A 12775-nucleotide genomic window follows, 5' to 3' on the forward strand; every position below is an offset into this window, starting at 1 on the left:
AAACCAGCCTGGGCAGGAATGGACTCCAGCTCCTCTGGTGGCCCTAAGCTGCTGCTTCCCACCCCACCCCAGCATTGGCAGCGACACCTCTGACCAAAGATCAACCTGCCCAGCTCCTGGTGGTGCTTACAGAGCCACCCCAACACTCCTGGCTGCATCCTCCCTTTCCCCAGAGGTGCAGAGCCAGCCAGCACCTCCTCCCCAGGCAGGAATTACTCCTCAGAGCCCAAGACACCGAAGGTTCCCGGTGTTTGTAGGATCAAGTTCCCTCTGGTGGCCAGCTGAGCACATCCTGCCTGTCCTGATCCCACAGGGCAGGGCAGGTTCCCTGAACTCGTGCCTTTCCCCCTGGGCTGTTGGTGCCTCCAGAGGCTGCCTGGAGCAGGGGCTGGACAGAGTTAAAGGAATAAAGCAGGGATTTATTAAAAATCCTTCAAAGGATGCACCTTGGGCACTGCAAGAGCCTGGCCAAGGCTACACCCAAGATGGAGGTTATGAGTTTTCACGTTTTGATCAGTTTTGATCCATTTCCATATTGGGGTTAATTGTCCCATTCCAGCTGCAGGTGATGCAGTCCCATCCTCCCAGATTGCTCTCCTCAATTCGCTGCTGGTTGTGCTTTTTGGGGCTGGAGCTGCAGCGGTGTCCTTGGTTGTGGGGCTGGAGAAGGATTGTTGTGTGTGCCTGAGCTGTGAGGAGAACTGGCTGACACTTCATATGGAGTTCAGAGTTACCAGTGCACTACAGAACCTGGGAAATATGAAAGCCAAAACTTCAGGCATCACTGTCACTCACTGGCTGAGGGGACAATCGGCATCATCCCAGCTCCTGCCTGAAACAACCCCCAGCTCCACCCACTGGAATTCCCAGCAAATCCCACCCAGAGGCCACAAAGGAGCTTCTGGGAGCATTTTCCTTCAGGAGCCTTTCCCTGGGAGCTCCACTCACCTCCTGCAGCAATCACGAGAGCAGCCAGGGGCTTTATTTAGAGAATACTTTATTAGTTTCTGTAATCAAACCCATGTAAATAAGACCGTACATATTTCATACAGTGCGTTACCCCTGTACAAATGGAAAAAAAATTAAGTTTAACATTTCTAGACCAATATGGCTGTTAATTTCTGTACAATGCCAACTCACACTACAAGTGGGATACTTTTTTCCAAAGTTGACATCACAGCTAGTTTCCAAAAATTCAAATTATATATATATTTATATAAAAAGATAACCAATAGCAATTCACTAGGCATCAATAGCAGCAACAGCCTTTCCAGCTTCTGCAGTCATTTGAACAAAATTATACACATTAGACTTTCAACTCTTCCTTCCAAAAAACGTAAAAAAAAGGAAAAAAAAAACCAAAATCCCAGAAAGAACCAGCAAATTCTGCTACTGATGTGGTACCTGGTGCTTTTTATTAGCTTTTTCAATCATTGTCTGGAAAAAAACCTCTAGAATAACATTATTAAAAACAGCTCCAGTATAGCACAGTCACTACTACATATCATAAGCAGGTACAGGATATCTTACATTCACAGAAGTATCATACAGTACTGTCCTACAGCTAGAATACTAGAGGATACAATTAAAAAGGCATTTATTTGACTTGATTCTACTTTCCAGCACACTGTGGGCAAGGAGGTGGTGCGACGCAGCTCTGATATAAAGAATGCACCTTTGAGAGAAAGCTCTCAGTAATCTGATAAGGTTTCTTTTATTCTCGTGGCACAGTTTAAGTGCTCGTTGCTGTGTTACAGACAGAAACTGGAAACCGTTTAGGGACCACTGGCATCATATAAAGACAGCTGGACAGGGGTGAACAGAACAAATCTGACTATTGATGCAACGAACCTTCAACTCCAGGGGTGAGAGCCACTGAGGGGGCAGCGGGTGGAGAGGACACAGGTGGCCAAGTAGCTTTTTTCATATGGTGATCTAAATGCAGTAAATTGTCATCCAAGCAGCAGCAGCCAGCAAAGCACTGCCTTCAGAGGGAAATCCAACACTGCCGGTGTTACTCTGTGTTAGGTTAAACCTTGCGTGGCAAATACCTGGATCCCTCTGTTTATACAAGATAGAAGCTTCTTAAGTCACTAAAAACTTAACACACGTTACTTGGCCCAGCACCATCTTCAGATCTGCATGTTCTCATACTCAAGGGTTTATAAAAAGATAAACAGCAGCTGAAGATAATAAGAGAAGTCATTGTGTCAGCTAGGAAATGCCTCCCCACCATTGCTACTCTCCGTGCTGTGGCTTTGGGAAGCAGAAGGGTGTGAGCCAAACGGGGCGCACGCACCCCAAAGCAGCCTTCATGCTGTTAGAGCAGATGTGAGCCCTGAGAGCCTGGGGGGCTCAGCTGGACACACAGCAGAAGCTGGACACACAGCAGCAGCTGGGACATACAGCAGCAGCTGGACACACAGCAGCAGCTGGACACACAGCAGCAGCTGGACACACAGCTGCTGCTGGGACATACAGCAGCAGCTGGGACATACAGCAGCAGCTGGACACACAGCAGCAGCTGGACACACAGCAGCAGCTGGGACACACAGCAGCAGCTGGGACATTCAGCAGCAGCTGGGACATTCAGCAGCAGCTGGGACACACAGCAGCAGCTGGGACACACAGCAGCAGCTGGACACACAGCAGCAGCTGGACACACAGCAGCAGCTGGACACACAGCAGCAGCTGGACACACAGCAGCAGCTGGGACATACAGCAGCAGCTGGACACACAGCAGCAGCTGGGACACACAGCAGCAGCTGGACACACAGCAGCAGCTGGGACATACAGCAGCAGCTGGGACATACAGCAGCAGCTGGGACACACAGCAGCAGCTGGGACATACAGCAGCAGCTGGACACACAGCAGCAGCTGGGACATACAGCAGCAGCTGGACACACAGCAGCAGCTGGGACATACAGCAGCAGCTGGACACACAGCAGCAGCTGGGACATACAGCAGCAGCTGGACACACAGCAGCAGCTGGACACACAGCAGCAGCTGGACACACAGCTGCTGCTGGCACACAGCTGCTGCTGGCTTCTATGCCCCGTGGGGCTGCTTAGAGCCCGGCAGGGAGACCAGGCTGCTCTTCATCCTTCGGGCCACCAACTGACGCTGCTGACACCTCGCCCACCCTTCCCTTCCCCCCACCCTCCACGGGAACACGGCCTCTAAGATTTTGTTTCCTCGGTTTTGATTGCCTGAGGTTTGATTGGTCCAGTTCTAACAGGTTTGGGTGTGGCAGCAGGAGCAGGGGTGGGCTTTTCCTCGGCTTTGTCCTGGCAGACTCCTGGAGAGTCAGCAATGGCCTCGCTGGGTTTGTTCCCGTTCTCCTCCACTTTTGGGGCTTTGCCTCCTATGGGTTTGTTCTGCTGCTGCTGCTGCTGCTGCTCAGAAAAGAATCTCTGGGTGGACTGAAGGACCTCTGCTCTTTGCTTTGCCTTAAGAGAGGGAGAAAATAAGTTTACTGAAGAGAGGGCATTGGAATTGGAGTGACTTCACAAGTATTTCCCGTATGAAAGGGGAAGGACTGACCGCAGTGGCCAGACCTTCCTAGAAAGGCCGTGTCCATCCTGCTGCTTCCCTGATGTCACCACATCTGGGTGCTTGGCTCCTCAGCAGTAGTTCAACATCATGCCTAGTCCTCCCTTGCTCTTCCTAATCCTTTCCCAAAAAAGAGGATCAGGGACACCAGTCTGAAGTATCTCCTCACCTCTTTGTACTCCTCTGCCCTTGCAGAGCAGAGCTGTGCAAGTACAACCACTGCTGGCAGCAGCTCAGGCTGCAGCTTCCCCTGAGCACAGGTCAGAGGTGAGCAGAGGCCCCTGCCTGGGCCCCCAGGGCCTCTCTCAGCAGCAGTGTGAGCACCCCACGTCCTCCCGTGGCTGCGGGCACAGCCCGAGCCTGCAGTGGGGATGTGAATGATCCAGGTCACAGCTGAGCCATGTGGGAAGCCTCATCCCAGCGGGCTCTCATCCCAGGCAGCACACACTGCCTGCCTTCCCTCCTCTCAATCCGACCAGCAAGCCTGACCTGCACCTGTGGAACTCCTGCTATGACACATTCCAGTTCCAGTTTTGATACTGTGCAGATCAGACACTGCAGAGCAAGCACTCGGCTTTCCTGCCCAGACTGCACACACTCCATGCAGAGTTCCAGCATTCAGAAGCTGAACAATAAAGTCCAGTGCAGTCAAGCACCTTTTTATCTTAAATGAAAAAGACAGTATCTTAACACAAGGAACCCAAACTACAACACAGGCATTAAGCCTCCACATACCTGAGTATTTTCTGGTTTTTTTACAAAAAACGGGGCTGGGACACACATGCACAACAACGGGGAGACAAAACAGCAGAAGTCTGGAACAAGAGGCCTTGGCTCTCACACCGTGGATTTGCTCCAAGTAACTCAAGCAGCAACAGAACAGAAAACAAACCTGTGAACTCTGGTGTGCAGGACTGCAGCAACAGCCTGGGTTTACTGGAGCCAGATGGACACCTGAAACCTTTTGTCCAAATTTCAGCCATCCCCTGGGGTTAATGCTGGATGACTTGATCACCAGTAACCAAGCATGACAGAGTAACTCTCACTGCTCTGAGCGGTGTTTGCAGGAGATTAAATCACCAGAACTGTGTTAGCATTTGCTCTGACTGGCTGCATTCAATCCACAGAGCACACTCAGGACAGTGTGTTAAGCACCACCTGGTAAAGCATCTACAGGCTGCATAAACTGGTGTAGGAAATGGACCAACCACGTGGAACTGAAATCAGTCCTCCCCCAGTCATGCAGAGCCACAACAACACCCTCCTGCTCTGACACCTCAGTGCACACGTCCCAGGAATGGCAGCACGTGAAGGAGCCCCTCAGCACCATCTACTCAAGCAGCTTCTCTTCTGCAGCAAACAGGCTCAGTGTCCAGCAGTGTCCCTACACTGCAGTCTAGCCTTGGAAGAAAAGTTTACCTTGAACTGAAGGGTCCCAAAGTGCTGTAACAAGTTAGGGTGACTGTCATCACCTGCTACTGAAATGCAGCCCCCTCCCCTGGGGAGTGCACCATTCTAGCACAGAGAATTCACCACAGGCACTTCAAACCACGGGGAAAGGACTCTCCAGAGGCCCCAGGGAGTGAGGCTGGCTGGAACAGGAGGAGTTGGGGGGACAGGACAGCTAACAGCCAGGTGTGCAGCTTCACCGCTCACTCAAAGATAACCAGGCTCCTGACACCTCACACTGCCTTGGACAGCAGTGGCAGCTCCACAGCTGCTGACCACAAGACCACTTGAGACAGGAAGCTCCCTGTAAGTATTTTAGTCTAAAATTCTTATTAAAAAGCACCAGGGCTCAGAGAAGCTCTGTGTTCAGCTGTTAAGAGCCTGGCTGCTGGCTTGGGGTCCAGAGGCACTTTCTGAAGCCGTGACTTGCAGACACATCCCTGCCCTGGGAGCTGTCAGACTGAACTGCTGGTAACAGCACTGCTGTTCACATACTGACCTTCACGTCTCGTTCAGCCTTCAGCGCAGCCTGGGCCTGAGTGCCTCTGGCTCCAGGTACTGATCCACAAGGACCTCTGGCCACACGTGGTAACTGAGGGTGGCTCATAAGGCCTGTGCTCATCTGAGACGGCATCTGACTATGCAGAACTACCGGCAGCCTCTGAACAGGCGCTGGGAAGGTGTTAGTAAATGGGGCTCTTACCAATGGAGGGAGCAGGTTAGGCTGAGAGAGGATCTAAGTGGGGGAAAAACAACAAAAAGAGACATTTCTCAATTAGAAAATTGCCAACTCGATTGCACGTTGGCATTATCTTAAAGGGGAAAAAGTTGCTACTCTGCTATGAAAGGAATGTCAAGAAAACAGGCTTGAACTGCAAGAGCAAAACAGCCCTGCAGAGCTGCTGTGCCTGAAAGCAGCACCAACAACTTCAACCCAGCTTGTGACCAGGGAGAACATCCTCACACAGCACTGGAGCAGTCATGGTGAAAGGCAGCCCCAGCAAGGTGAGGCAGTTTCTGCCAGTGCCAATCCAGAAATCAAATCTCAAGCCCTGCAGTCAAATGCTCCAAATGCTAAAAGGAAGACAGAAATATCCTTTCTGTCTGAAATACACTTTTAGAGAGGCTACACTTCCCTAGCAGCCTGGCTCCAGTCACCTGCAGCAGATGCACCACCCTTGTAAGCTGTGCTCCCTGGAATGCCAAAGCAAATCAACCCCTCTGCCACCAGCTGTGCCTTGTATGGACTGGGTGACCTCAGAGATCCTTTCCAACCTGAACTGCTCCTTCAATACCTCAGAGCTGCAAATCTGCTTTGTCTTGTGCCAAATGTGCACCGGGACCCTTCTGAGACACGAAGCTTCTCCCCTTCCCCAAGCAAAGGACCTGATTCTGCAGGACTTTCCAGCTGCCTGGGGAAGCCACAACACCGTCTGTTCTACATCATTCACAGCTTGTATTGAATTCCTCAGTGTGCACAGACCTCAGAATTAAACACCACAAAATCAGCACTGCTTGTAAGCAAGATCAGAGAGGTAATTTTTTTTTTGCTTTGATCTTGAAATCGGGTTTCTTACGCCATTTCATTTTAAGGATTCCATTTTGTATCTCCCCGTGATAAAACCTGAGGAGACACAGTCGAGTCAGAGCCACCAGGTCATACAGAGGAACAAATCTGTTTGTAGGAAGCCACCCATCACCTACCTGTGGTGCAAATTGTGCAGGAAAGGGCTGTGTCATTCTTACAGCTGCAGCTGCTGACTGGAACTGCTTCTGGTAGACAATGCTGTTCATTTTATTGGACTGATTGTTAGGACTTGTAGAACTGGCCCTAAAGGAAAGAACTTCAGTTAAAATCAACTGCTTTCATTCACAGGATGTTTCTGCCCTGAGTTACAACTTAACTAGAAATTCAGCACTAGAGGGAGGAAGACTGAATCTCCTGGAAAAGCCGATGTGAAACTTTTTTTGTAGAGAAGCTTCTTTACAAAAAAACCTCAGAACTTCAGAATTCAAAGAGAAAGCAGAATCAGAAATATTTAGGCTATGAAGAGATTCCAGAGCATGTCTGTATGGAAGAGCTCTTCCCCTCAAGTACTCATGACACAAACACTGATATTAGATTTGTGATGTTTGTGATGTTAGATGTAGTTTTCATCCCTGCTATCTCATGTTCAGTCCTGCTCCTCTGCAGCCACTCTTTGGTCTGTCATGGCAAGTTCAGAGCTTATCACAACAGGCAGTGAACATGCAGCTGCTTCTACTCTGACCTCTTGTCAAATGTTTCAAAATACGCTTGGACAGATTTCAAGAATTCACAGAAAATGCTCTCCCTGTTTTATCTGGCTAAGAACGAGACCCTCCACTGAAAATCCCAAGGTGTTGAATCACCATGAATTACATGAAGCTTGACTGATTATCTGGGAGAAGGGCAGCAAACAGCCCTCAGAGAGAAAAGAGTGAACAGAAAAAGAAGAGTGAACAGCCTTCTTTAGGAAACAGAGCTTGCCTTGCAGAGAGCTCCTGTGCAGAGGGGCACCAGTGGCAGGGACAGCAGCTCAGCTCCACACACCAGTGTTTTGTAAGCTTAAAGGAGTCTGTTTTGTTTACTAATTTCACTTGTGAACAGCTTACAGACCTTGCAGCAACACTTACTCTTCTAACAAAACTGTTGCCACAACTGATGTCTAAGCCTTTCAGTGCTTTTCACTTCCAACACCACAATTCAGATAAACTCTGTTGCAGTTTCATCCCAAACCTCATCTTCCTGCCACTTCTCATTTAGTTTCATTTACCCAAAAAAGTGCTTTTCACCTTTTATTTCACAGCTATTTCCTTCTGTTTACCTTCAGCAGATGTGATGACCTATTGGAATGTTGCTCATGAGCTCAGATTAAGCACTGTCTCGTGTATCAGTGGCCCCTCACCTCATACCTCCCAGAAAAGGCTGCTCATGCATGACTTGGTACATTTTCTAGCTCTGGTTTTAAGGAATTTTGAGCTTAAGGGAGATTTACCGGAAGGGACTGGAGGTTGGGGTAGTACTCCTGCCAGTAACTGGTGGGGTTCCAGGTTTAACATCAATGCCACCTCCAAAGGCCTTCAGGTCCATTTCTGATATCTGAAAAACACAGAAATTGGACATGTTAATTCTAATGAAAAAAATTACATTTGCTAAGCAGCTGTTAGCTTACCTCAATGAAAAGAGGTCACTTAAGTGGAGATGAAAGCCTGAGTGCAGAACAGCCTCTTATAATTAGGACAGGCCCAGCACCACAAGCACCTCTGTGTACAATTTTCCTGCCCTATCTGGCACTTGAAGCAATGGTATATTGGCTTTCTAACTTGCTCCTCCTGCATAATGACAGGGGGTTTGAGAGTCATTTCATCTATTTGGCCCTAAAAAAAAAAAAAAGATATGTTTTGGAGTTGAGATCTCCTTATCCAAGACTCCCATCTCAAGTACCACATGAAAATATTTAGAAATAATCCTGAAAAACGCTGAGAAGAAGAATACCACCAAATACTCCAGGTCTGTAAAAATAAACAAACCCAAAGCACAGCAAAAATGGAGCTGTCATTCATGCAAAATCATCTCCACACTAACTGGAGCAATGACTCTTGAATGCTATTTTGCAGATACACTCAACAGAATAAACTGATCTCTGGAAAGTGTATTTCCACACATGGCCATGAAGCGTAACAGCAATAATAAATCACTTAAAAGCGAGAGGCCGTTTTAAGTTGACTTTCTTTAGCAGGAACATGAGAGGAATCTTAGAGCAGGGCAGGAAAGTCATCTAAGGCCAGCATCCCACTGTAGCTCTTCCCTCATTTTTTGCTGAAATGAGCAATCATTTTCCAGTGACAACTGCAGCAAGAAACTCGCTGCTGCTTGCAGAATGGGCTCCTAACAACTGCAAAGCTGGAAAAATTTAGCCAGATCCCATGACACTGGAAAGCTGAAAAAATCACTGTGCACACTCTGGGGGTGAGGAGATGTAAACTTCATCTAGCTGGTCTGAAATTCTGGTTGCCATTTACTGTCCAAGACGTGGAATTAACCCCCGAGATTTTTTCTTACGGCTGTAAATCACCGGGACTGTGGGGTTATTTTATATTCAAAAACACCCTAAAATCTAGGCCAGAAGCTGCAGGGATTGCAGGTGCAGGGGTAGATCAGTCCCTGAGGTGGGAGGACCTTGCTGCTGTGCCAGTGAGCTGTGTCCATGTGCAGGGTGTCACCCACTGCTCACCTGGAAGCGGACTGCAACTCCCGAGTGCTGCACACTATCCGAAAATCCCCGGTGCCTGTAAAGCTGGGATTCCATCTAAGACAAGAGACCTTGTGATTGGAAGCCAGCTCCACACATCCCCTCATTAGCAATTACCTTAGCAGCTTCACATAAAGGAGAGGAGAGAATTCCCCCCATGATATTTAAGTTTCTTGCAGTATTTTAGTGTTGTTTCATTACTGGACCTGTCACTCAGCTTTCCTGAGCTGCAAGACCAGCCTTGTCTTTTTTCCATACAGAAAGATCCTGTCTTGCTTACAATGCTATATTCTTAATATGCACCATGCTGTGCTTTTCAGAAAGGCAGACCCCCAGCAATAACAGCAGTATTTAATTCTGGCTTAAGGTCAAGGCTGATACAGAATCCACTGAAGCCCCATAACTCTCCTTTTTGCACTGGAAACCCTTGAACCCAAACAACTTGCTCTGGTTTGAGTCCAGAAGCAAAGCAACAAACTCAAGCAGGCCCAGAATCTGCCACCAGCCCTGACAGAGTCGTGTTGCTCCCCTGCTGCTCTACCAACACCTCAGTACTGTTTTCCACATGGTTTCTACACAAAATCCCCTACTAGTCCATGCTGTCACTATCAAACCAGGCATTCCTGCACTGCAAATGGACCAGCACCAAGTTAGCTACAGAACCTCAGCTAAATGCACAGACCCAGTCACTAAGGCATTAACCCTGACTGGCTTTTTCATCTTCTAAAGCTGAGGCAGATTTTTAAGCTGCAAGAAGTCAACCTGAGTTGCTGTGCTGGTTATATAAAACCAGCAAAGTGCTTCACATTAATTTCTGTCCTGTAGCTGGGGCAGTGTTGTTACCTTTCCAGTTGCAGCAATCATGCTGTGCTGAGTTCCTGCTGGGATCAATCCTCTGAAAGGCTGGGTCACTTGGGCAGGTCTGCTCAGGTTTTGAGCCTGAGCTTGTGGTGGGGTGTGCTGTAGTGGTGGCTGTAGGGATTGGGGCAGGGCAATCAGTGGCTGTGCTGTGGATCCAAAGTTGGGCAGGGAAATCTGTGATCCTGGCAAAGGTACTGTTACCTGCAGAGAGAGCACAAAATCACCAGTAACAGAGACACAAAGGCCATGATGTCACTTTTGTTACTAGCTCTATTTCAGCTTTATCCCAGGCAAATGGCTTAATGAGTTCATTTATTTAACCAGAGAGCTGCAAGCAAATAAATAAATTTATTGCTCAGTTCGCCTTTATAATCAGTTCTAATGGCATTTGGGTCTTTGCTTCTCAGAAAAGCACGAGATCTCCTACCTACAACATCATTCAACATGATTTCACACTGTGTGACAGGGAAATTTAATTCAACTCAGAAAACAAAAGCAGAACAAAATAATCAGTTTGTGGGTGAGGTACAGGACAGGACTGGCTTATTTGTTTATTTCAAATAATTAAAGCCATCAAAGGACACAGATAAAAAATAGATTTTATTTTCCAGGAGCTCCAACAGCCAGCAGTTTGAGCTTAAAAACAATGCCAAAAATACACAGCCTGTCCCTTGCTTGTGTTTATACCACGAGTGCTGTGGGCTGAAAACAGCACAGAGTGGCAGTGATAAACATGGAAATACAACAGCAGTGCCCTGACTGGCAGGAGTTACTGCATGGTCTGACAATCCACTACCTGCAAAATTACATTCTGAGTGTGACAAGGGGAATGACCCGGGAATCCCAAATGTGAAAGGTTTACTAGGATTCTGCTCTGAAGGGTAACAGATTAAAATCAGAGAAACAGCCAGAACTGAACACACTGAAAGTACCAGCTCCTCTAAAAGGTCCTTAAAACTGTGCTAGATTTCCAATCTCACAACTTTTCTAGATCTCTGTCTTGGCAACTTTTCCTGCATATGAGGTAGGCTATTACAGTAACTCAATCCATCACAAGCTTTTTCTTAGAAGCCATTTCAACAAAAAAAAAACAAACCAGAAGATGGAAACCAGTAGACAGTATCCTGTAAATATGTCAGAATGCTTGCACAGAGCAATTTAGCAGTTCTTTCATAAAAGAATGAAAAAACCTTCAAATCAGTGGAGTTATCGGCTGACTTCTCACTTATTTTCCTTGAGCACTCCTGAGTTCCAGCTCAGTGGGAACTGGTATTAACAATTAGGCTGCACTAAGCAGCTGGAGTTTGCCCCTGTCTCTCTCCGCCACTCCTGATAGCTGCTTCCATAAAGGCATCATGTGCCTCAATCAATTAGCAACAGCACTGTGCCAATTAAATAATTATCCATACTGAAAGATGAACTATTCAAGAGAAGGATGCCAGGGATAAATGATCAGCATGAACTGCAGGCCATCCAACTTCTGAGCCATTCAATTTGTGCAGTGCTGCTGCTGTAGCCCTCCTTCACTATTAACATTCCATTTTTATTCTGGAAGAATTAAAAGTTGTCTCAGCCCTTCTCCCTATTCCCACCCCACAGACACCACCAACCACGACATGCTTTTAGGAAGAATACAACGTAGGAAATTTACCATGCCATAGTTTACCTGCTGGAGAGCACTGGGAGACTGTGCAGTGTTGTAGAAATTGCTCTGGCCAGGCTGCTGAACTTGCCCAGAGTAGAGATTTGAAGCCTGAGTGAGCGTAGCTCTGGCCTAGGAAAAGCAGGAGACACCATCCCGTTAGGAGCATTTAGGAGAGCAGTTCTGTGGTGCATCAACCAGGGCAGGAGAAACCCCAGCACAGGAAGCTGACAAGTGGGAAGGTTTCACTTTGTGATAAACTCTCATTATGCAGGTGCTGGAACAGCCCTTTATCACAATCAAGAGAAATTAAACCTGAAGCTCTAATTAATGACAGAAGCACAAGGAGCCCTGTAATTTGGGGAACAAGCCTCAATTCAGAGATTAAGCTAATGTACATTAATTAAATTAAAAGAACACTCTCCTCCAAGTGTCTGAAGCTTCCTGCCACCCAAGCTGGGCCAGACTTGATTTCCTGTGTCAGCCCAGTGCAGAAGGTGTGCATTTCCTACCTGCAGGATGTGTGTGTCAATCAGCTGAGAGCCTCCCAGCCCTGAAGCCTGCCCCAGCTGATGCTCGTACAGGATCGGGATAGGCTGGGTGTTGGAAGTCTGCTGGAATGCCAGGCTGGACTGTGCCTTAGCCAGCTCCTGGTGTTGCACTGCTGGGAAGTTGTGTAAGGCTGTGCCAGACAGAACCACTGGTGATGGCTGAGACAAACCACTCTGCATAAAAGCTTGCTGGGATCTGCAAGAGATTCAAATGTCCTTCATAAAAATTCTGACAGAGCTCAACAATGAGCCACCAAAAATGAAGAGCACAGCTTTTATTCTTTACACAGAATTAGGATGCCTAGCTCTATTGAACACATTTTCACCTGAGAAAGGCAGATTTTTTTTCAATTTACACTGCACAAAACAAAATAACAGCTGCTACTAAAGGCCACAGGAACAAATGATGAGGCTTCTTACTAAAATCTTCAATCACAATTAGCTTT

The 12775-nt window shown here is 47.5% G+C and overlaps 1 protein-coding gene across 11 annotated transcripts in view; it reads right to left on the bottom strand.

Moving 5' to 3' along the window:
• Positions 1-980: 980 nt before the first annotated feature.
• The window catches only part of PRRC2C (proline rich coiled-coil 2C), a 69626-nt gene continuing 57831 nt past the window's right edge, over positions 981-12775 (bottom strand). For 6 of the 11 annotated variants that reach the window (XM_088060378.1, XM_088060381.1, XM_088060380.1 and 3 more), the window contains 7 exons: positions 12291-12525; positions 11788-11910; positions 10119-10337; positions 9258-9332; positions 8019-8122; positions 6706-6832; positions 981-3449 (listed from right to left, as the gene is read on the bottom strand). In XM_088060378.1, coding sequence (XP_087916504.1) covers positions 3180-3449; positions 6706-6832; positions 8019-8122; positions 9258-9332; positions 10119-10337; positions 11788-11910; positions 12291-12525 — 1153 coding nt within the window. In that variant the 3' untranslated portion in view covers positions 981-3179. The other 5 variants (XM_014257546.2, XM_088060379.1, XM_088060374.1 and 2 more) reach the window with 4 other exon arrangements.

Source organism: Pseudopodoces humilis, chromosome 10 (genome assembly GCF_049639895.1).
Source record: "Pseudopodoces humilis isolate 2021_Gansu_Grassland_sample_001 chromosome 10, ASM4963989v1, whole genome shotgun sequence".
Lineage (NCBI taxonomy): Eukaryota > Metazoa > Chordata > Aves > Passeriformes > Paridae > Pseudopodoces > Pseudopodoces humilis.